A 23,568-nucleotide genomic window follows, 5' to 3' on the forward strand; every position below is an offset into this window, starting at 1 on the left:
GCTATGAAGTCCAATGGGAGTAGATTAAAGAGGAAAGCCTCTAAATGAGGCGTGAAAGAAAGATCTGTCCCACATTCAGATCTGACCGTTCACTCTTATGCTGAAGGGGTGGTCAAGAGCGGTTAACGCCTCTATTTTCTGGAAATACCAATCAATGCAAATCAAAGCTATAATTAGTAAACGCGAGCGTTTAAAAGATGCGCGCCGACCTGCTCATCTTATTCCCCACGCGCACCTTTCCCTCAAGGCGCTCGAGCTTGCATACAGGTAAATTACGTCGCAGCATTTGGTTGGCTAGAGCTTTGTTCAGGTCTATTAAGTAACAGTCCGTTTTTTGGAAGATCCGATGTCCTTTGATTTACAGTGTCAATCCGCGTATCATCTTTCACGCGCGCAATCGCAGCCAGGTGCGCTCACCTGCGCCGGGATCGCTTTACCGGAGCCTGTATTTATTTGCGCTATAACGGGCTGTTTTAAGAGTAGACATTTCTGTGCCTATAGCTAGTGGGTGTTTTTTTGAAGTTTTGTTTAGAATTTTAAAAGAAGCAATATGAAGAAGTGAGATATGGACTGTTATCTGTGATCTGCAGGTAACTGAGCCGTTGGCCAACACTGTGCTGCTTTCAGCTTCAGAGAAAGATGACTTTCTACGATGGTATTTACCCGTTTTATCCGCTACAAAGGAGCTCGTTCATCATCGACATCAGCCTCCTGGTTGTGATTCTGGTTTTCTCGGTTTTGGCTGTCAGCTTCCTGCTCATCCTGCCGGGAATACGTGGCAAGTCGGTGAGTGCTGCTCACTTACTTTGTCTAGAACTGTGTGAAGTCCTTTAATGGTGTTTTTTAGCATCTTATTCCACATCTCAAACCATTTTTGTTAAATGTATCGTATATTAATGTTAGGTTCTTCAGATTTGTTTTGGGGTTCTTTAAGGTCACAGAAATAACTTTTTTATTCATTTGTCTTTTATTTGTTCATTTTTATTTGTAAGGGGGAAGGGGTTGGTTGGTTCTGTTCTGTTAAATATGAAGTCGAGGACAGTTGCAAACCTTTGATATGAAATAGATTTGGTGACTTGAAAACAGAAAAACTAATAATTGTTTTTTTTGTTGCAGAGACTGTTCTGGATGTTCAGGATAATCACGAGTTTATTCATTGGAATTGTTTTAGTTGGTAAGTATCTTTAAATTATTTTTCATGGCATTTGTTTCCAGGTGTGGATGGGAAATTCCAGCGTTATGGATGTGACATTTTCAGGCAAAACTTGAAATATAAACTCTTAGAGAGTGTATTTATTACCAATATATTGAATGATCTGTTTATATTTGACTAAACCTTTAAAAAGGGAGTCCAGACATCAGAGAAATATCAGTCTATGAACACGTTTTCTATTTTAAGGGAAAGAAAAATTCATGCGTTGTGGAAGTGACAATTAACTGAAAATGGAAAACTATGCTGTAATAACCAAATAGTACTTTCAAAACTTGAATCCACCAAATATCTGACCTATCAGTAGTGAAAAGCGATTGATATTTCATTTTAAGGTTGACATTTGCATAGTATTGCCCATACACTAGTAACTGTAAAAAGTTTTTGGACACATTTGGACAACCAGGTCTCCAGATATGTCAGTTTCAACAGAACAAATGCATACTGTATTTGTAAAACGTTTGCTTGTGCTATATTTTGTTACGCAATGACATTTGGTGTCCAAATTCTGTGGTTACCATATATCCTTATGCTGAACTCAGTAGTAGACGCTGTGTAGCTTGAACAAATAGGTCTGTACACGCTATCCAGCTATCTAATATGATTGTATAAGAGCCACTGAGCTCGTGTAACTGGCTGTAAACTCTTTCCGTTCACTCAAGGGCTGAATTTTACTGGAGACTGGGCTGAAGCCAGAGTGAAGGCCAATACCTCCTACAAATCCTTCAGTAATGCAGTGGTGTCAGCTGAGGTGGGTCTGCATGTTGGGCTGTATGGAATCAACATCACACTCCGAGGTGAGTCACTTTCAGTACTGTATTTACATCATCATAATGAAAATATTACGTCATGTAATAAATCCTAGACTCAGTTCTGTTATGTAACACATACTTTTTACAATCCAGACCAATTATGTGGATACAATAGTCCTGCCTTACATTTGTTCTTGTTGAATGGCCTGTTTCACATTAGATTGCAAAAGTAAAATGGGTTGCGGGTGTGTTTCATGTTGAATTTAATTAAAAGGAAATCAAAATTCCCATAACTCACTCAAGTGTTGTTCCAAACCTGGATCAATTTCCTTCTTTCTTAACCATTTATTTTCATATAATGAAAGTGAATGGAGACTGGAGCCATCTAAAATTAAAAAAGCTAAAAAGAGGTCCATACGATTGTGTCTTATATTCTTCTGAAGTCAATCGATAGTTGTCTTCCAATATGATCACTTTTTAAATTTAATTTGTTTTAATAAAAAGCTATTTTAAAGATTTACAGTACCATTCATTCTCATTAAGTGGTAGGATATTCTTAAAAATAACTTTTTTTTGTTCAATGACTTTTTAGCAACAGTTTTGTGAACTATTACTTTATGATAATTAAACTACCATATTTCAGATTTAAGATCATTAAACTAAACTGCAAGCAACTGCAATTTCACAGAAGTTCAATTTTATGTACTGTATATAGTGTGTGTGATGACTTTATTTTATTTTTCCTTTACATGCACATATGTTAATATTTTAAAATCTGGCCCTATACAGGACATCCCGTATCACAGATAAATGAGACCATAGACTACAATGAAATCTTCAGGTGGTCCGCAGACATGGATGACCAGTATACCAATGCACTGGAGAGGGGTCTACCCAACCCCATCCTTTACATCGCAGAGAAATTCACCCGTAACAGCGCTTGTGGACTGATCTACCAATACAGATACTCTGGACGGTTTGCTTCAGCCAATCTGTGGTAAGCCACACCGATGCACAGACAGAACCAAAATCGAAACTACTTCCTATTCCAAGAATCTAAAATAAATGCTTTTCTATCACAGGACGGCTTTTTTCTGCTGGCTGGTGGCTAATATTCTCTTTTCAATGCCTGTCATCATCTACGCCGGGTACATGATGATAGTCACGGCCGCTTTCATCTTCTTCTCCCTGGCTTCCTTCTCAACGATATACAACACGGCCCCGTGTGACTTCACTATAGGAGCAGATTCATTCAGAGCAAGCTACAGTCACTCATTTTGGCTCGCTTTGGCAACGGGTAAATGCTCCCTTAAAAGAAAATATACAACTTATTCAAATGATTAACCCTAACTCATGTTAAATAGGTCAAAATGACTTTTTCTATTCAGTCTTTTTTCATGATAATATTTTACCACAATTTTATGCATATGCAGTTTTATGGCAGAATTAACATGTTTTAAAGGTGCAATGTGTGATATTATAAAGGATCTATTGACAGAAATGCAATATACATGTAATATACATAACTATGTGTTCAGAGGTGTATAAAGACCTTACATAATGAAGCGTTATGTTTTTATTATCTTAGAATGAGCTATTTCTATCTACATACACCACGGGTCCCCTTACATGGAATTCTCCATGTTGTTTCTACAGTAGCCCTAAACGGACAAACTGCTCTACAGAATGCATTTCGTAAATATGTTATCTTCTTCGGCAAAGGAGTAAAAACGTGACGACATCTTTGATCTGTGATAGTCACCGTAGTGCTTTGAAAGGAAGGGGTGAGCAGTGGAGTGCGCCGTTGGTTGTAATTCACAACCTCACCACTAGATGCTGCTAAAACTCCACAGTGCACCTTTAATGTTTGACTTTGTTTACTTTTGTACAGTATACAATTTAGGTCCTAGAGGTCACTTGATGTCGACTGCGTAAAATCTTGCTTGTGATGCAGTTGAAAAACAATGTTGTGTTATGTTGGATTTCAGGTTTGTTGTGCGCTGTGATTGGATTGATGGTGGTGCTGTTGGGGTGTCTGTTTCCTGCGAAGATGAGAGAGGCATTTAGTGTTGGCGCTGACAGTGAGGATGAAGAATGTCGTACTGGTGAAGGCTACCTCAACAAAGGCTTTCTAGAGGGGGTGTTCTGTGAAGACATCCAACAGACGGGAAAAAGCAAGGAATCTCAGCAGATCACTACAATAACAGTGGGTTTCATGGCACGAAGAAACACAATTTAATCTGTATTAGCTAGCTATTACATGTCATGAAAGGGAAAGTAAAGATTCTGTCATTATTTTCCACCATGATTCCAAACCAGACTTTAAAGAATCTTTACAGTTTTTTCAAGGCATATAGAGACCGGGGGAATCACACTCAAAAAGAAGCAAGCCTTCAAAAGCCGTATCTAAAAAAACTGAAAAACGGTCTTCAGTTGTAAACCATGATACTAGCAATGCCTCGAATGCACAAAATCTTGAATGCAATGTAAATCACTTGGGATAAAATGTCACATTTGAGTAAAGACGCCCAATTTGGCCCACAAGATATGCACCACCAGTTTTGAACTCAGCAAAACCATCCAACAAATGACCAAGCGATAAATATATTCGAGAGCTAACAGCCGAGCCCCTGATCACTCAATGGAAATAAAGCCGTGAAAAGATTCTTTAAAACATAAAATTCAAATAATGCAAATCTCATTCACATCATGATTTACAATGCACACCAAGTCACTGCTGTTTGATTGAAAGTTTAATTGTATTTATTTTGTTCTCTCTTTCTTTACAGCGACTTTGAAGGACGTCTGCTTTTCACCCGCTCGCACTACTCGAACACCTGCTGACTGAATACCTGGGATCAGCTAAATATAATTTATAGACATTATACTGTATAGAATTGTTTTTCTTGTACCTGCGTATTGATATGTAAATATGTACATAATACTACTTCAGAAATATGAAACAAATAAAACACAATCTCGAATGTCATCATTCTTTTCTTTTTCTATTATCCACTGTGATGATACCATAATGGAATTTACAATAATGGCTTGTTGCGTTTTCAATATTTGCATAATAATAATTACTTTTGTAAGCCATCTGAGGAATGTGGAATTTAAAAAGTAACACAATTATGAAATCCAATGACTGGCTATTGCTTTTGTTCCTACTACTAAGATGTGAGCAAAGCTAAAAATGGTGTTAAATTGCTTTCTTATTAAAACGTAAAAATCACATATGCATTTCAGTCTGCATTGATTCATTATGTCATTCATTCTGTAACATCATGCATAAACATGAATGGATTTCATTAGTTATATTTTACTCTTTAAATCAGGCATGCTTATATCTACAGAAAAGCTTCATTCACAGTGTACAGTACCCATGTAGGTTAATTTATCACAGAGATATTGAAAACCTAATATACAATGCATACTATTTATCAAACAGAACCGTTCTCTTTGGATTTTAGCATGCTTTAGTCAATTTACTAACCTTTGAGTTCGGGAAATGTGTGTTTTGAATTAATGTAGTGTATTATTGTATTGCTAATGCCCAACATTATTTGATCATATGTGGCTTACAGTAGTTGTTTAACTCGAGCGCAGTCGCTTAAATATTTACAGATCTTCTGTAAAACCGAACAGAATTGAGTCTATTCTGTTTCAGTTCAAGAGGACTTTGGGCTTAAACCAAAGCCATATCATGTATATACAGTAGAAATTAATAAAACAAGCATCTACTCTGGTAAAGAAAAACAATTTCTTTCATTCTCAAAATAAATGAGTAATAAAGAACAGCACGCCTTTGATACAAGAAATGATATGATTGAGTTCGTTTGTGTGTGTTCATGCACGTATCGCTACTGTATATCAAGCAAGTCATTGCTCTTCAATATGTTTCAGTCATTTTTTTTTTGGAAAGAACTGTAAACCTGTAAACTTGTTTAACTTCACAGCAAAAATGTTCGCATTGTAGGGTTCATCAGATGTACACCGGAGTTTCCTGTCCAGTCAGCAGCCTGAACATGACAGCGGGCATAGTTTTCATTTTAATCTGTCGAAGCAAAAACAAAGAAACGTCAGTGCGCAATTAAATGACGTAATGAAGACAATTTGCTGTAAAAAGCTTTAAATAAGATTAGTTTTGTTTGACTCATGCCGAAAGCCAGGAGTGTGTACTAACTGTCCTTCTTTACTGTACTTAAGCATTATGGGGACAAAATACATTGTTTTTAAGAACAGAATGTAACAGCTTTTTTTGTTAAACAATTACATTTAACTAATTTTAAGTGTGTCAAAAGGTTAGATTTGGTCAAATTTCTATATTTTAAGCCTCAGTCATAACTTCCTTTCTATTAAAAAACAACATGTACAGTATAAGAAGTGTATAACCGAGGGAAATGCTTCTTATTTATTTTTGATCAATTAAAAATCATTTGACAGACTGCATGCCAGCTTTTTCAGCATAAAGTGAAAAATGTCATTACCGTCACACATCATTACCATCACTGTCATGATCTATTCTGTGTTCCCCTGTTATTTTGGACTTTTATGTTATTTCCTGTTGCGTGCCATGTTTGTAGTCCTTTGTAGTTTTTCATGTTAATTAGTTTCCCCGGGTGTTTCTATTCAAACACTAGTGTTTCCTTTGTCTGGTCGGTCTTTGTTGTATGCTTCGTTCAGTGTTTGGATTACCTTGGTTTGTATTTTGTCCTGTATTATTTCATTAAATGTTTTACTGCATGTGGATCCGCTTTCTGCCTGGTTACTCTCCGTCACAATCACATACACATCACATTTTTAACACAGCGCTCATACGTAAATGTAATTCCCCTCTACTTTTAACATCCCAGAGTTCATTAAACGTCATAACGTACCTCTCCTACAGATACGGACAGGGCGTGGACGATTTTCTCATGCGCCATGGCGACCACACTCTGTCCGTTTATCTCAATGATTCTGTGGCCGACACGCACCCCTCCCCGTTCTGCAATACCTCCACGCATCAGACTGCAGATCTGGGAAATCAACAACAGGATGACCATCAAATCGTGCGAATACAGCATAATATAGCAAAAGAATCCCATAAATGTGCTAATAGAGAGCAGCTGAATGGATAAGTAAATCTGTCTATTTTGCCTGTTTAGTGCCATCTCTGTTTAAAACATAAAATTGCAGGTGGCTTCATAGCACAATTGCAGGTTTGACGCCACTAGGGGCACTCAGAAAATACACTTAGCGGCTTTAATATGATTGATATTCTCTTTAGTTTATTGACTCACTATGCCATTCTGTACGCTGAAGCCGAGCTGGTACTGTAAATCTGGTCTCTTTATGATGACAGTGGTTACAGGTGGGCAACTCACCACACTCAGTTTGACCTGCATGTGATTCTTGAGACCCTAAAATGCCCAACAATCACACAGACATATAAATAAGAACACATATTGTTGAAATCTTGTGCCGTGAGTCTACTCAAAAGACGTCAAAACCTTAATGATGCCCTGACAGGTAGAAAGGGGCAGGCCCACGAGGCTGGTGTCATTGACGGCCATGATCTGATCGCCCACATTGAGTTTGCCCGAGCGGGCGGCTGGACCGTTGTTCAGCATGCAGGCCAGGATGACGGTGGGGAGGATGGAGCCCCAGCCCGATTCCACGATCACCACGCCCAGAATCTCTCCCTTCTGCTTTTCAAGCTGAAGCTGAGAACATGAACATAAAATGAGCCTTGACACCCAAACAAACAGTTCAATTGCTACAGCAAAGGTGTTCTTTCTTCTTTACCTCTTTACAGTTTTCAGAATTGGAGAAATGGATGAGGTCGTCATTATACATCTCCTGTGAGTTCAGGATGTCACTGTAGTCTTTCTGGCTCAGGTCCTTGGGGTTGATCCCATTGGCCCGGAGGAACTCTTGGTAGGCCATGCTGAACGCCTGACCAATGGACTGTGCGATAAGCTGGGCCTGTGGAGGAGGAGAGGTGAACCGCTCGAGAGGAGGCTACTTGACAACGTGACGACATCGCAGAGTGAGAGAGTGCTTGACTCAAATCGATAGAGCGGACAAGTGAAAGCACGCGCGGTTACGTGAACAAATACAAAGCATGGGTAGGTGAGATATGAGCAGAATGTGGACCTGCAGAATTTGGTAGAAATCTCAGATCTGTATAGATTTCTTTGCTCTGATGATTACAGAGAAAGATATTCAGAAGAATGCTTGTAACCAAACAGTTCTTGGCCACCATTGGCATCCATAGTAGGAAAAATGACAATGGTAGTCAAAAGTGTCCCAGAACTGTTTGCTGTCCTACATTCTTCAAAATATCTTCTTTTGTGTTCAACAGAACAAAGACATTTATAAAGCAATTTTCCCTACTATGGTAGTCAATGTGGCCAAGAACTGTTTGGTTACAAGCATTTTTTCAAATATCTTTCTCTCTGTTCATCACAACAAAGACATTTATACAGATTTGGAACAACTCGAGGGTTTGAGGTGTTTCCTCATTTGCAAGTCCCTTTGGATAAAAGCATCAGCTATATGAATAAATGTAAAGGTTACAGACTTTATCTTTAACCTGTTGTACAAGAAATGTGATTGTAACATGCAGAATTCATTTCATTAGCTCACATCTTCAGACTCAAAGACGTAGCACATCATGCGGTACTGCTTCCGGTTCTCTCTGGCGAGGCCCGAATCAGTGCAGTCAAGAGAAGACGAGTTTGACAGACGCCTGCGGGCCATTAGGACCACCACGTTACCGATGTCTGCGATATACGAGATGGTGCGGAGGGCGTTGTCCATCAACGTTTCCTGTCAACAAGGATGTGAGATCAGTCAAAAAAACAACAGTGTATATGAATCAATCCAGCAGCATGTTTTACTGTAAATTTTATTTAACATTTTTCTTGAAATTATTCAATATTTATGACGTTTGTCTTTTAATAGGACAGTACAATGAAAGAAAAAGTAAAGGCCAGATTCGACCCCATGCAACCCTATAACTTAACATGAGCACTAACCAGTACACCAACCGTGTTGTTTTATATATACTGTGTATATATATATACATATACAGTGTTGGGTGTAACTAGTTACTAAGTAATTAGTTACTGTAATTTAATTACTTTTCCCTTGAAAAAGTAAAGTAAGGTATTACTCTTATTTTTCTGTAATTTAATTACAGTTACTTCTGATGTAATTGAACTAAATACTGTGTTATATATTCAATAGTGGAAACGACATCCAAATTATAAGTGTAACTTTAAAATGTATGCTTTAATGTATCCTTCTCACATTTGTATAATTTGGTCAGTTAATGAGAGTAATTGTAGTGGGGGGGGGCGCTATGGAGCAGCGCAGGAGATAGACGTGTTATACATCTCCTCCACAACCAAGCCGATAAAAAGTAATTTAACAGTCTAAAAGAATAATTGTAGTTAAATAATGTAGTTATTTATTATTTATTTGAATGAATTAAATAAGCCGTTTCATCCTTTAATCAATTCTTATCAAGGTTGATATAGGATATAGAAAGTAATTAGTAATAAGTTATTAAATACTTTTTGGAGAGAGTAATTTGTAAAGTAATCTAATTACACTATTGAATATGTAATTAGTAACTAGTAATCCGTTACTTTTTTAGAGTAACTTACCCAACACCGTATATATATATAGTATGGTACTGTATTGCATAGCAGGTTTAAGTTGCTTTAAGTCTGATGTTTAGCTGGTTTTCTGGTCTAAAACCAGTAAAGCAGAGTCACCAGACTGGGAGATTTGTATTATAATCGTTCCATGAAATGTACAGTGTATAATACATGAAATGATTTTGTAAAACTTCACCCACCTGTGTATCAGCATTGAGCACCTTGATTGCTTTGGTTGAGATGAACAAGTCGATCTCTGTCAAGCTGTGAGCGTCACCCTCTTCAGACTGAAAGTCATAACACAAAGATTACAGCATCATCTAGTGGACTGACATGGAATTTACAACCATCATCCATTTTCAATGGTGTATCAACAATATCTTTACCATAAAGCAAATTTGAATGTATATTCGTGAGAGTTTAACCAAGGAAGAGAAATGATTTGTACAGATGCTTTCATAATACCTTAACACAGTCAAGAGCTTCCTGCGCTTGTTTCATGCGGATGCTTTTGGACGGGTTCCTGTCGGACAGCAGCTGGGTAGAGCCGAGGTAGTTTGCTGCAAAGATGATTCCGTTGACAAGATCCTCTGGCTCACAGGGACCCGGGACTGATGAGAAATGCAAAGACAAGGATAAATAGCTAGTTGGGTAAAAACATTCAAAAACTTAATCTCGTTACAAAACTTACTATCCACAAAGCTGGGGAAAGAAGGATTTTTCTGGGGTGGCTGAAAAGCAAAAGATATATAAGGTAAAGATTGTTTAAGTGACATTACACATGTGATATATTCTGAGATAACTGAATCAAATGCTTTCTTCAGATTGCATTGTTTTGCACCTAACTGTTTGCTTGAGCATCTAACCGGTTTCTTGGTTACCTCTCTGTTTTGTCCAGCTGGTGTTTCTGTTCTTCGGTCATTCGGACTACTCAGAGAAACCTGTACAGAACATTAAAATGACAAATGATAAACAGATTATATGGGTGCAATTAAAAAATGCCAGCTGATCAGTGTTAACTACATACCAAAGCCATGATATACAATATACTGGTTAAAATGTAGGCTCACAATGCTTAAATGTCTAATAAAATATCGTTCATATAAAAATCTTAGTTGGAAATGATAGCCTTTTGGTTAGTGCTCCGACATATAAGTGACTACACTAAAGATGATAAAATATAACATAGTTTTGATTGATTTGTCGTTTTTAGTCACAATGCAATTCCCATAGTTACATGTATTTAATAGAGTTTGCTGTTATTTTAAAACATGAAAAAATCATGAGGACCCTAATAAGTGACCGTCACTCTTACCTGTTCCTGACTAACCCTCGACTTCTCTTCAGTGGGTTTGGCCAAGTCTTTCTGCATTTGTTTATCTATGGACTGAACAGACGTGGTATCACAGACTCTTGGTTGGCTGTTTCTCCTGTATGATGAAGATTCAGAGGTCCTGGAACCATCAGGTGTCCCTCTCTCATCATTTGTGTGTTGACCTCCACCTTTATCTCTCCCTGAGTTCTGTGGCAAAACCTTCGACTTGGCTTTCACTTGCTTCTCCAGCTGTTCTTCATCAACATCAAAGCTTTGCTTTCCTTTCACACCCTTTGGTTTGTGACTACACGCAGGTCTGTTTTTGCTGTCTACGGGACTTTTACTTTGTTGTTGTGAATAGATCTCCTCTCTGTCCCTATTGTTCTCTCTGGAGTTTTTTAACGAATGTCTTTTTTTCCAAACCACCCTATCCTCGGAATCTGCGTGTTTGGCTTTTGCGGTGACCCCACCGGCATCCTGGTCTCTTTTGTGTTCTCTCTCCGGCTTCTGTCCTTGATATCTGGAGCTTTGGCCGGGGTCACCTCCTTTGACTCCTTGGACATCACGATCTTTCTGACTATCCTTTCCGATTCTTTCCCTATGAGTATAACTTGACCCCGGAGTGACGTCTTTTGGATGTTTAGGGTTGTTCTGGTTCCTCCCTTGCCCACGATTGAAATCTTGGGTACGACTTGCAAAGCCATCATCACCTTTATGTCGGATCTCATTGTTGTTCTCCTCTGCATCTTTGTAGAAGAAATACCCATCGTCTTCTTCCTCGCTATCCTCCAACTCTTCCTCCGTCTCCTCATCGTCCTCTTCATCCTCAGCCATAGGAGCTTGCACAAAAGTGGTCTCCGTGATAGGCTCAGGACGTTTGTAAACCAACGTTGTTGCGTCTTTCTGAACGACCTCGTAGAAACCTTCCGAGTGCCCCCAAGCCTCCGGTTTGGAGTTTACTTCGAGGTCCCGGGATGTGCCGGGACCCTCAGCACCATCCGGCCCTTCATGGCAGTCCATTCCTTCCATGTAACTTTCATCCTCAGGGCAGCAGTGGACGTAGTAGGTCATTCTATCCGCTTCGGTTTGGAGATCTTCCTCGTAGTCATGCTCGTCCCCTTCCTCCTCCCCGGATGCTATGTTCTCATATTCGGACAGCGAGTCTTCATCCATGCTGTCAGGTTGAGGAGGGCTTGATTCGTCCTCAGATCCATCACTTAGACTGGATCTGGCCCCCATGGGTGAAGACGGCTGGATGTCATGCTTGCTGCGGCCAGGCTTCTCAGGATTTGGATCGTCTCCATCCCCAGAGACTTTTTCAGGTTTCTCAGACACAAGGCTGGATGCTGATGGGTTGAGCTCTGAAATGAAAGCTTTGTTCTCCTGCTTTCTCCGGAGAGCCATAACAGGCTTCATTCGACTCACACGAGTGGGTTCTGTCAGCCCTGAAACGATGTTTGTACAAATGAGTGCAGAATGAGCATTTTCACAACAAACGAGAGAAAACTGAGTTACTCCCTAGTGGTGGGTAACTTTATAAGGTACTTCAGTGGAATAAGTCGAACTGTAATAATGAAACTCTGAATGAAAAACAAAACACTGATGGTAATTTAATTATAAATGTTGCGCATGCGCACTTTTGTGACCCCAACTGAACTTCCGATACACATTCACAAACAATAGTGTGCCTGTAGATTATTTCTAATAACAAGCAAAAGAAACCGAGAAGAACCGTTACTTGGCTAAACTTGTCGCTCCAATAATTTTCATTTAGACTGCGATACCAAGCTTAAAGCATCATTTTAACATAGGAATGAATTATTTATATATTTTATTGCTTTTTTCTGCTGAAATTCTCATTACCGTAACACGTCCTGATTTGAGTGTGTTATATGTTTAAACAGAGTAAAATTGAAAAAACAATTGTACGATCTACTAGATGTTGCAAAATGGCAACAAAATTGACAGAATATTCATTCATTTAATATTCAATAAAAATATAGAAATAGTGGAAAAATGATCATCCTCCGTAACATTATTAAAGTACTGTTTGTTTACACACACAAAAAGATATTTACATTAAGTTTGATTTTATGCCCAAACCTTCCAATGGGTTAACAGGTTAAAATATTACTTCATATTTTTCTAGTTAAAAGCTTAATATTCTCTTTTGTCACACTGTGACTTTTTATTACCATTACCGATACAAAAAAATTACATGTGTAATTTTCCATTAAAATATACTTCATTAATGTCGTTTTATGTATGATTAATAAAAACCTGCTTAGGCATCATGGCTTCGCTTTCTTTTAGCAAAACATTATATGGGATTGACTGTTTTAAATGGTTACGGTAATTAGATTTTTTGTAAAAAGTGTTCAAAATCGTGCTAAACTTTCAGCAAAATTTTGAAATGAATGTTTTTAAACGTTATACCCTGTTATTACTTAAAAAAACCATTTTGTTTGAAAAACATGTTTGACATCTTGAAACCAAGATTTTGTGAGACTCAATTATAGCCATTTATAATGGACTTCTCAAGAGTTCTTAAGATCATAATTGCATCTCACCTATTATGACCTAAGCGGTGGAGAAAGTAAGTGACCTCCTATCCACACTATCCTGACTGCATGCCAAAAGTGTACCTACACCTTGACATCGTTCACCCTGAGATGTGTTAAAACCTCTGTGGAAAACACAACTACATCCAAACCAAACACAGCATCGGGAGGACAGAACTGTGCAGTTCAGCAATGTGCATCAGCAGGAAACATGCTGATATCTCACTGCAGGGATCTCTCTCTCTCTCTCTCTCTCTCGATGATAGGCATCAAATTCCCTTGTGGAAGGAAGAAAGCTTAGATAAAGCTTCCTGGTTTTGATTATTATGTGACTTTTGGATGTCACTGTTACAAAACACAAATGGCCTAAATGTTTTGAAGTTTGAATTCATACACATTTTAAATTACACTGAAAATAAACTTGAAAAATATTTGAAGAGTTTGGTTTCAAAACGAGACTAGATAGGTACATTTTCTGAAGAAAATGTGAGTGATGCTTTGTGGAAAACCGCGGAACTGGGCACTAGGGTGATAACACATTAAGCCATGAATGAATTTAACCAAACCCTATGTCTCTACGATGTTCTGATGCAGAGATATACATATTGCTAAACTGTTGCTAGTCTAATATGTTTGGTTGCTATGGGCGTGGCTTGGCATCTGCACTTGATAATACTCTAACCTATGAGTGAAACAAACCAAGCCCCGTGTCTCTACGAAGTTCCTATGCAGAGATATAGGTTCTGCTAAATGGTTGCTAGGCTAACCTGTTTGGTTGCTATGGGCGTGGCTTGGCATCTGCCAGTTGATGATACTCTAAGATATGAGTGAAACGAACCAACCCCCATGTCTGTTCGATGTTCTGATGCAGAGATATAGGTATTGCTAAACGGTTGCTAGGCTAACCTATTTGGTTGCTATGGGCGTGGCTTCGTAGCTTAATGAAGTTTCAGGGATACTGATTGGTTGCCTGAGCCAAATGAGCCCACCCCCTTTTCTCTATGACACTGTGTTGCAAAGATATCCATCTGGACATTTTATAATGGGAGTCTATGGGAGCGGTTGCTAGGTTGCTGTAAATGGTTGCTATGGGCGTGGCTTCGTAGCTTAAGGAAGTTTCTGGGATACTGATTGGTTGCCTGAGTAAAATGAGCCCACCCCTTTGTCTCTAAGTGGTTGTACTGCGAAGTTATTCAACATGGGACAGTTATGATGCCTTATATGGGCATGCTTCCTGTGATTGGGAAATTTTGGGAGGCTCTTACACCGCAGGGGTACAACTTACACCGCATTGTGAGTGGTGTCCTTACAGAGCCTGATAGCCTCTTCAAATCGTGTATTATTTTCATGTTTCTACGATATCCTCACTCGGAGCTACTACCCGTCAAAGTTAGGCGCAATGTTAAGTCAATGGGATTTTTCGGGTTTTTATTTGCCCCCCTATCGCACCCCCTCCACCCGATCGCTTCCAAAAGTCATCACACACCATTCCTCAATGGGCCGCTCGATTTGGTGTAGTCATTCATGGGTCCAAAGCGAAAAAATAACACGTGAATATATAGATATCTAGGTTTTGAATGGGAGTCTATGGGCGCCATTATAAATATACAGAAATTTTGGGAGGGTCTCACACCCCAGGGGTGCAACTTACACCCCATTGTGAGTGATGTTCTTATAGAGCCTGATAACCCCTTCAAATCGTGTATTATTTTCATGTTTCTACGATATCCTCACTCGGAGCTACGATCCCTCAAAGTTGGGCGCAATGTTAAGACAATGGGATTTTTCAGGTGCTTTTTCGCCCCCCTAATCGCACTCCCCCCACCCGATCGCTTATAAAAGTCATAGCACACCACTCCCGAATAGGCCCGTCGATGTGATGTATTCATTCATGGGTCTACGTCAAAAGCTACGGGACAAGTAGCATGTCAAACTTTTGGCGGAACAAGAATAATTATAAGAAGTATGTATGTTCGAATAACAATAGTTATGCTTTTTCAAAGCATCACAAATAACTCCGTTTTAAAATTATGTTTTTTTATTGTGCATTCCAATTAATATCAATCAAACTGCAGTTGGTTTGTTTTGATTTAAGCCATAAGAACTAAAAAAAATACAGCTAACTAACACAATAAAATACAATAAAAACATGATAACATAATTTTTGAATTTTAATCTCATTTTGGAACCAAACTCTTCATTTGGACATGTAAGCCAAACTTAATAATGTAGACAACAAACCAAGTAATATCTAAATGTACAACAAACTGATTTTCCAATTACTTTGAAACAACAAACCCCAAAATATTGTACGGGATGTTATTGAATTATTTCTGGGATTGTAATTTCAGCCATTGTTTGAATCACTTCACTAATGTAATTACATTTAATGTGGATTATATAAAGTTGCAAAGATTAAACAGATAGTTCACCCAAAAATGAAAATTCTGTCATCATTTGCTCGCCCCTAGATTGTTCCAAACCTGTATGTTTCTTTGTTCTGCTAAACACAAAGGAAGATATTTGGAAGAATGTCAGTAACCAAACCAAATCTCATACCCCATTGTCTCCCATAGTATTTAGTTTTCCTACTATGGCAGAGGGACGAGATCTGCTAGGTTACTGACATTCTTCCAAATATCTTCCTTTGTGTTCAGCAGAACAAAGACATTCATACAGGTTTGTTTGTAACAATCTGAGGGTGCGTAAATGATGACAGATTTTTCATTTTCAGGTGGAGTATCCCTTTAAATTGAATTCTTATTCCTTACAACTCACACTTTGTTTGCAACTTCAGTTATACTGAAAAAGATTTGGCTCAGGCCTTATGGAAAAACAGCAAACCTATGCTGAAATTTGCTCTTGGTCGAAGTCATGTAATCGAAGACATTAGTATCGCTATCGGATCAGTGCACACCATCTAACCGCCCGATACACCTGTCTTCTCTAATGCTCTTTTATCTTCAGCTACCGCAAATGAATTTGCCAGGATCTGTTTTTCATTTGGCCTGTAATTCAGAGCCATCTTATTAGAACATGAGTGAGCCTTTATCAAGATTCCCAAGACTTTTTCACGCCTGTAAAAATCAACTTTGAGTCCTGTGAAGACTAATTTCATTTGATGTATTTATTGTTCTCTGCCCAAAAGTAATACGAAGTAAATTCTATTAGATATGGACTAAAATCCAAAGGCTCAAGTTCATCCTTTGTCTCATCCAAATGTAAATGCTTTTCGGGACACTTGTTTGGCCAGCAATACCAGGAAACACGTTAAGTTAAGGTTTAAATGAGTGTTTACAGCTGGTTGCCTTTTTTTCCAATTCTGACTTGTAAAGGTAAAGAAAAGTTTCTTAATGAACCTCCTTTAGCGTCATATCCAGCGGTTCTGACGTCACGACGATCTCGAGACTGAATTACTGCAACACCAATCGACCCCAAATCTTTCACAAATACGTTACAAGTCTTGTCAAATAAAAGCGTCAACAAAACACCCTCGTTAATACTCGGCTAGCTTAAATGGCTAATATAACAGTTACGTTGCCCAGAGAATATGCCGCGTGAGATCATCGTCGTTTCATCGTCAATGAAACATTCGTGCATGCATGCGCGTGCCCCTAAACCTGTCCTAAAATAACAAATGCACGATGAGTGTTTATGTATTGTATATCTTATCCTTAAATGCAAATTGAGGGTACTCAAGTCGAGGTTATACACACCTAATGTATGAAAATATATTTCTCACCGGAGCCAGTTTGGTGTCGATCAATCGAATAAGAATTTGTCGTCGTATTGCTACGACATTAATGAAGAAAATGTCATGCCATATCTTTCATGAAGCACAGATGCTCGGGAACGTGGATAGCTAAATACACACACACCGACACCCTCAGCATCCCGGGACAAGACACACACGCTCGCTTTATGAGTTATTTAAAGAGACAGAACAAAACATCAACATAAGAAAAAAATAGATTTTTTTAATTTTTGAAAGATTACTTTTCTCTGAAGAGAACTACATTACTAGAATAAATAAAACAAGGACAACGAACTAAATTTAAAACAGAAGTAGTTTATTACTTTACGTGGTGTATCATCAGACAACTATATATATGTATTTACACCTAGCAATTTATATTAATTGTATACAGTAAATAATATTAAATATTTTAAACTGATGAATGGTCACATGCCCTAAACAACACATGCTCTGCTTGCATAAATGAGCCGTAAACTTTATTGTAATTTTTTATATAAATTTAAGGTTGGAAAAAATAAGGTTGGAACAAATTGCTTATATTATATAAATGTACAACACATTTAAAAATCTATCAAAAATCTATTTGTTTGAAGGTTTTTCCTCCAGCTGTGTTAGATAGGACAAGTGAAATACTTAAGCACTTCTTATCAATCCATGTGGAATACATTGAGATCAGCGTTAAATCTGTATTTTTTGCTCATCATGTTAACCTTCTAATGATAGCGGTTTGCATTATAATCGCAGAGCTTTAAACAACAACAAAAATACTTCTTTAGGATATTATCTCTAATGGTGTTAAATTATTTTGTCTAAGGCTAAGCTAACGCTGCCTTTGAGCAGCGTTACTCGGGACTTTTATTTTGAAACCAACACGACTCTTCCTGCAGTGCGTTCAGCTTCACGCTCCCATTACCTTCAGCGACTCACACATCATGGCGGACGCCGATTCGTGGGGTGAGAATTTCTCTAAATTTGACAGTTATCTTCAATTTATTAAAAAATAAATACACATAAATAGGTTTTGTTTAAAACAATATCCTCATAAAATGCCTTTTATATTTTAACGTAACTAAATTCACTGTTACATGTCCAGATGCTGATAGTTTCGAGCCCGACGAGCCAATTAAAAAGGCGGCAGTTCATGACAAATGGGAGGGCGAAGATGAAGAAGACGACGTGAAAGTTAGTAACGGACGGCATGTTTGTTGTTTACATAACAATAAATGTGTTTGGTGCTTAAATAATGAAACACGTTTTCATTGTCAATAAGTTGCTGTCGGCTAACTGCGGCTAACTATTCTTGCTAACTGTCTGTCAGCATGGTGGGTAATCTAAATACATGGCCAGTCTGTTATTAACATAAGAGGGCGTACACACTCTTAAAGTCATAACTTCATAATAATCATCATTGATATAGAAATTAAACGTGTGCCAAAGATCAAGATTGAATTAACTTTTAAAGGTGTATAACGGGGCCTTGTGCATTAGTGCATTTTAGAGCTGTAACAAAATCTAAATGTCATCGGATAAATGTTGTATTCTTGCTTATGTTTGGTGTACTCCATCTAGGATAACTGGGATGATGATGAAGAAGAGGAGGAAAAGGTGGAGCAAAAGAAGACAGGTGCAGAATTTCTACATTACTACTGTCATCTGCCTGGTTTCACAATAGTTTGGCTTGGGGGTTTAATTATGCGTTTTTCCACATACAGAGACAAAGCCTACAGAAAAGAAGAAGCTTGGTGACAAAATAAAAGAGAAGGAAAGTTTACAAAGGAAAAAACAAGAGGAGCTCAAACAACAACAAGTAAGTTCAGACAACACAGCATTGCGCTTAACCTTTTTCAAAGTTTTCATTTCGTTATTATGCGCATTCATACATTGCAGCAGCAATGCTATTTTTGATCAAAATCTCCTGTTAAAATGTGAATTGCAGTGACTAATGATGACTTTGGTTTTAAAAAGTTAGAGGAGTCGATAACCAATGAACTGACACCAGAAGAGGAGCTGGCAGAGAAACTCAGAGTGAAAAAACTACAGGAGGATTCAGATTTAGAACTAGCAAAAGAGGCTTTTGGTGAGTGTTATCTTACTATAACTGCATGGCATTATAAAATGTTGTTTGTTTTGTTTATAACATCAGTATTTTTTTTAATATTTTTTTTAGGTGTAGTATCAAATAATGTTACAGGAATTGATGCAATGAGCCCCTCGTCAAAAGAAGACTTTACAGAGTTTGAGCGTTTGCTAAAAGAAAAAATCTCTCCGTATGAGAAGTCTATACACTATTCCAGCTTTTTAGAATCACTGTTTAGGGACCTATGTATTTCATGTAAGTTTGCTTCATTGTAATTTTTAGTTATGTTGATAGTTCTTCAGAGTAATTCAGGATATGAATCTTTGCTTTCTGACGTGAATTATTGTCATTGTCTTTCAGTGGAAATTGATGACTTGAAGAAAATTAACAACTCACTCACAGCGTTACTAAGTGAAAAGCAGAAGCAAGAAAAGGTATGAAACTTTTTTGGGGTGGTTGACGAATATGCAGTAAAACAATTTGTAAAACTCAATTTCTGAAGAAAAAATACACATATTTATGTAAGGTGAAGTTTCAGAAAATATAAGGTGTCACTAAATTAGTCAACTCTTTCACTGTTTTTTTTTTTGAAGCATTTTTACTAAAATGTCCTATGATGTGACATGGCAAGAATTAAGAAAAAAATCTTATATTAAAGATCTAAAAAATTAGATTAAATTTAAAATATACAAATATCATGAGAGAGATCTAAATTCATCATTAGACTCTTATTCTTATTACATTATTTTTCCCCGTGACTTGTTTGTTTTCAATTAAAATAAGACGAAATTTGCTGTCATCCTTTCGAAACTACTGAAAATTATACTATTTTAAGATGAGTGATGACTGTAACTCCCCTACTGCAGTACCCAAACTGTTCTTTAAGATATTATGAGATAAAAACAAATTTGTGGTTCTTTTATGTGAGTCACACCAAAGGACAGAAATTGTAGTTATTGCATTAAATGAGAAAGTGAGAGGTATTACAGTTAAAGGTAATTCAACTTTGACAATGTTTTAATGTTGAATTATAAATTCATAGACAATACATTACAATCTAAGGTAAAAAGGAAGAAAAAAATCCTAATTGTTTCCCCCAGAAAATGTAGAAACATTTTCTTTGTCAATCAGTATGTTATTGAAACTGTCTTCCTACTGCACAGCTAATTGTTATTCAAACTATATTCATTAAGATGTGAATGAATTTTATAAAGTATAAGGCTGCTCTTTTTATAAGGAATCATTTAGATTCTATTGTCTTTCTGTGTCATTCTCTTGATCTCCTCCCTTCTGTGTGAATCATTGTTCATTTTCTCTCCATAGATCCATGTGCTCTCTCTTCCATTCATTTTTCTCCCTCAATTCTTTCTGTTTCAAAACCAAAGTAGTATCACATTTTATTTATTTTCATGACACTTACAACATTACGTTTTCTGCAAAAACATCAGAAATATTGTAATTAATGTAACTATTAAATTTGAGAACACCACAAATGATCAAAAAAGAATAAGAAACGAGTTAAACAATTATTATTAAATTGTTTAAAATGCTTCTTAAAAAGACCTTGTCCTCTTGCATGACAGCAGTTGTCACACCGGTGAACATTATCCGTCACACCAAAGGACGTTTCAGTCTTTTGTCTCAGCTAATGACCTTGCCGTTTCTAGCTAACCTGTCAATAGCAGTTAGCAAGAATTCTTTGCATAATCTTCCATGATTATGTAGTTTAACGTATAGTTTTCATAAAAAATATAATTTAGGGGCGTCACACCAAAGGACAACATAACTTAACACTTGCCATGTATACACGTCATATATGCGTCACAGGGGCTTCAGTAACCTAAAATCTTGAATGGGGTCTTTTTAGCAAATTAATGTTGTTTGTGGATTTGCCCGATTTAAAATCAGGATCTGGTGTCACACCAGAGGACATGGTTTTCAGTGACAAAACGTATCAAGTTCCTACGCTTTTAGAAATATATGGATGAAAATAGACTGATGTATCTACCATTTTCATGCTTTTGTTTTTAATTTCTAAAAGTTTTAATTTACTGAACTATGCTTGAGACAGTCACATCATAGGACCATTTTGAGATTTGGCTCAAAATAAAAAAAGTCTAATAACAAAGCACTTTATATCAACAGGTCTATGTAAGATAAAGATATGCTTAACCATTTACTACATTTTAAATGATGACGATACTAATCATATACATTTTTATCTTGTGTGACAGTGAAAATGCCATGTCACGTCAACAACCCATTTATTACCAAAAATGCTACATTGCTTTTTATTGCAAATATTTAGCCAAATAGTTCATACAAAAAAGTTTGCATATACAAGAAGTGAAATTTATATTAATCTTGGGAGCAAAAATATATATATTTTGGGTTTTTTTGTAAACACTAAGCGTGTTTATTTTTGTCTTTTTTGACTCAACAGCAAAACAAAGGTAAAAAGAAAAAGAAGGGCGTTGTACCAGGAGGAGGATTTAAAGCCAAGATGAAAGATGACCTAGCAGATTACGGGGAGTTTGATGGCGGTTATGCACAAGACTATGAGGATTTCATGTGACCACGGCTTAACCAATTTATCACTTTTGCCGTTTGCTGAACCATATACCTTAACAGCATGACCTTATCCCTGCAGTCAGGCCCGTTACCAGAATCATGCTAGAAAACTCTGATCTTCATCCCATGACATGCACAATATCCCTTCAAAGACGTTTATACAGAGATTTAAATAACGGCTCTACTTTTTCTGGTCTGTCGTTGGTCAGCTTTTGTCGGAATAATGAAACCGATGATGCAACTCCTTTAAAAGTGAACACTGACAGCGTGTGAACTAGCAGTATAGATTTCACAGTCCAGATGACTATGAACAAAGAGTGTTATTGTTCGGTAACTGCTACTTAAATAAACGACATTCTATGCAAATTTCAGAACATGTCGATATGAATCTCAATGTCATTGGATTAATTTTGCAGTTGACAGCCAGCGTTCCTTTGGAAGTTAGATTTGTTTGAACGAGATTACTTTTGCATAGCAGTCTTAGCTAGCTAAACCCATATAAACCGAAGTGGTAATATCTAAAAAGTCATGTGGTTTAAGAATCATGTCTACACTAGATGTTTTATTTTCTGTTTTGGTTCATTCATTTCGATACGTAAATCTAGATTGTAGCGTACTTTAGCTAAGCCTAAAAAAATCTTCTACAGAAAATAACGCTTTAATGTTTGTAGCTCGTGATGCATTCCATATGAAGTAAAAGACCAAAAAGTATGAAACTGCGCTGTGCGACTCACTCATAAAGAACTGGTTTTAAAGGTACATTTTGCAGAGCAGAATACACAAATATTTACAAACTCAATGCAACACATTATGCAGTTACTCATTTGACCTCGACCACGCCAGCAAAGAATTGATGCGATCTCAGACAGGGTTTGAGATTATCTGATGATACACAAGGGACTGATGTAGGGTCAGGAATCGTTTGGCTCTCAATTTTCTCTACAAACTACAGTGTGATAGACGTGCTTCAAAGAGACTTGTGCAAAGCTGATAATAGGACTCTGCACTGTTTTATAAAGATCTAATTTAATAAAAGTTGCTTAAAATCCTTGAGTTGTTCTGTTGTTTTTGCATTGTTGTTCAACATATCTGCAAATCTAAATGATGTAACTGGTTCCGTAAATTAATTTCTATGCATTTAAACAGTGTTAGACTTAAAACGTTTCTTATCCTGTTATTTTCTAGCCTACCCTCTAGTGGACAAAATAAGGAATTCCTTTATCTGGCAGTTGAAATAACTGATCATTAAAAATAGCTGGTTGATCAAAAATGGCTGAAACTTACCATGTGAACTTAAACGTTTATGTACACAAAATACCAGTATATTAGTCATAAATAATCATTTAAAGGAATGCAGATTTTCAACATGACAATGTATTCAGGAAAGCAGACTTGATTCTAGACTCGTCCTCTAGTGTCCCAGTGCACATGAATCTGGAACGGAACACGGCTGGGCTTCGGCCTGAGAATCAGTCTCTTGGTAGTCGAGCTGATACTCACCTCTGCAGCTCCGGCAACTGGCCTTGATAAACTCTACTCATCCTTTAATAAAATAAAATACTAAAAAGTGCAAACAAACTGGAAAACAAGCTTAATCTTCACAATCATCAAGTTTATTGTAATGAATTGGGTCATTCTGCATATGAGGTGGTGTCCCAGTAAAGTACACTTTA

General features: G+C 37.3%; 3 protein-coding genes across 5 annotated transcripts; 2 read left to right on the forward strand and 1 right to left on the reverse strand.

The window, feature by feature from the left end:
• The first annotated feature begins 6 nt into the window (after positions 1-6).
• Positions 7-4,857, forward strand: duox2 (dual oxidase 2). The gene is made up of 7 exons (XM_057329427.1): positions 7-786; positions 1,117-1,174; positions 1,873-2,007; positions 2,752-2,959; positions 3,045-3,259; positions 3,951-4,168; positions 4,752-4,857. The coding sequence occupies exons 1-7, from the start codon at positions 640-642 to the stop codon at positions 4,758-4,760; spliced, it is 990 nt and encodes a 329-aa protein (XP_057185410.1). The 5' UTR covers positions 7-639; the 3' UTR covers positions 4,761-4,857.
• apba2a (amyloid beta (A4) precursor protein-binding, family A, member 2a) lies at positions 4,192-17,402 on the reverse strand. Of its 2 annotated transcripts, none has more exons than XM_057329425.1 (12): positions 17,207-17,402; positions 10,930-12,374; positions 10,496-10,555; positions 10,306-10,345; positions 10,080-10,225; positions 9,815-9,901; positions 8,596-8,778; positions 7,753-7,932; positions 7,458-7,670; positions 7,248-7,367; positions 6,843-6,983; positions 4,192-6,019 (listed from the first exon to the last, which is right to left on the reverse strand). In XM_057329425.1, the coding sequence occupies exons 2-12, from the start codon at positions 12,343-12,345 to the stop codon at positions 5,948-5,950; spliced, it is 2,658 nt and encodes an 885-aa protein (XP_057185408.1). In that variant the 5' UTR covers positions 12,346-12,374; positions 17,207-17,402; the 3' UTR covers positions 4,192-5,947. The 2 variants fall into 2 exon arrangements, with proteins under 2 accessions (XP_057185408.1, XP_057185407.1); XM_057329424.1 differs by having other exon boundaries at positions 4,193-6,019; positions 17,233-17,402.
• A 747-nt stretch (positions 17,403-18,149) lies between these two features.
• eif3ja (eukaryotic translation initiation factor 3, subunit Ja) lies at positions 18,150-22,941 on the forward strand. Of its 2 annotated transcripts, XM_057329429.1 has the most exons (8): positions 18,150-18,201; positions 18,341-18,429; positions 18,817-18,871; positions 18,960-19,054; positions 19,213-19,324; positions 19,415-19,579; positions 19,685-19,758; positions 21,768-22,941. In XM_057329429.1, the coding sequence occupies exons 1-8, from the start codon at positions 18,180-18,182 to the stop codon at positions 21,897-21,899; spliced, it is 744 nt and encodes a 247-aa protein (XP_057185412.1). In that variant the 5' UTR covers positions 18,150-18,179; the 3' UTR covers positions 21,900-22,941. The 2 variants fall into 2 exon arrangements, with proteins under 2 accessions (XP_057185412.1, XP_057185411.1); XM_057329428.1 differs by having other exon boundaries at positions 19,213-19,579.
• Positions 22,942-23,568: the final 627 nt, after the last annotated feature.

This window comes from Triplophysa rosa, linkage group LG3, assembly GCF_024868665.1.
Source record: "Triplophysa rosa linkage group LG3, Trosa_1v2, whole genome shotgun sequence".
In the NCBI taxonomy this organism is placed as follows: domain Eukaryota; kingdom Metazoa; phylum Chordata; class Actinopteri; order Cypriniformes; family Nemacheilidae; genus Triplophysa; species Triplophysa rosa.

Coding starts and splice junctions, on each gene's coding strand:
- duox2 (XM_057329427.1), top strand. CDS start 640: ATGACTTTCTACGATGGTATTTACCCGTTTTATCCGCTACAAAGGAGC. Junction 787..1,116: donor CGGGAATACGTGGCAAGTCG/GTGAGTGCTGCT, acceptor TTTTTGTTGCAG/AGACTGTTCTGGATGTTCAG. Junction 1,175..1,872: donor CATTGGAATTGTTTTAGTTG/GTAAGTATCTTT, acceptor CGTTCACTCAAG/GGCTGAATTTTACTGGAGAC.
- apba2a (XM_057329425.1), bottom strand. CDS start 12,345: ATGAAGCCTGTTATGGCTCTCCGGAGAAAGCAGGAGAACAAAGCTTTC. Junction 6,984..7,247: donor TCAGCGTACAGAATGGCATA/GTGAGTCAATAA, acceptor TTGATTTCCCAG/ATCTGCAGTCTGATGCGTGG. Junction 6,020..6,842: donor TGTCCGTATCTGTAGGAGAG/GTACGTTATGAC, acceptor TTGCTTCGACAG/ATTAAAATGAAAACTATGCC.
- eif3ja (XM_057329428.1), top strand. CDS start 18,180: ATGGCGGACGCCGATTCGTGGG. Junction 18,872..18,959: donor GGTGGAGCAAAAGAAGACAG/GTGCAGAATTTC, acceptor TTCCACATACAG/AGACAAAGCCTACAGAAAAG. Junction 19,055..19,212: donor AGGAGCTCAAACAACAACAA/GTAAGTTCAGAC, acceptor GGTTTTAAAAAG/TTAGAGGAGTCGATAACCAA.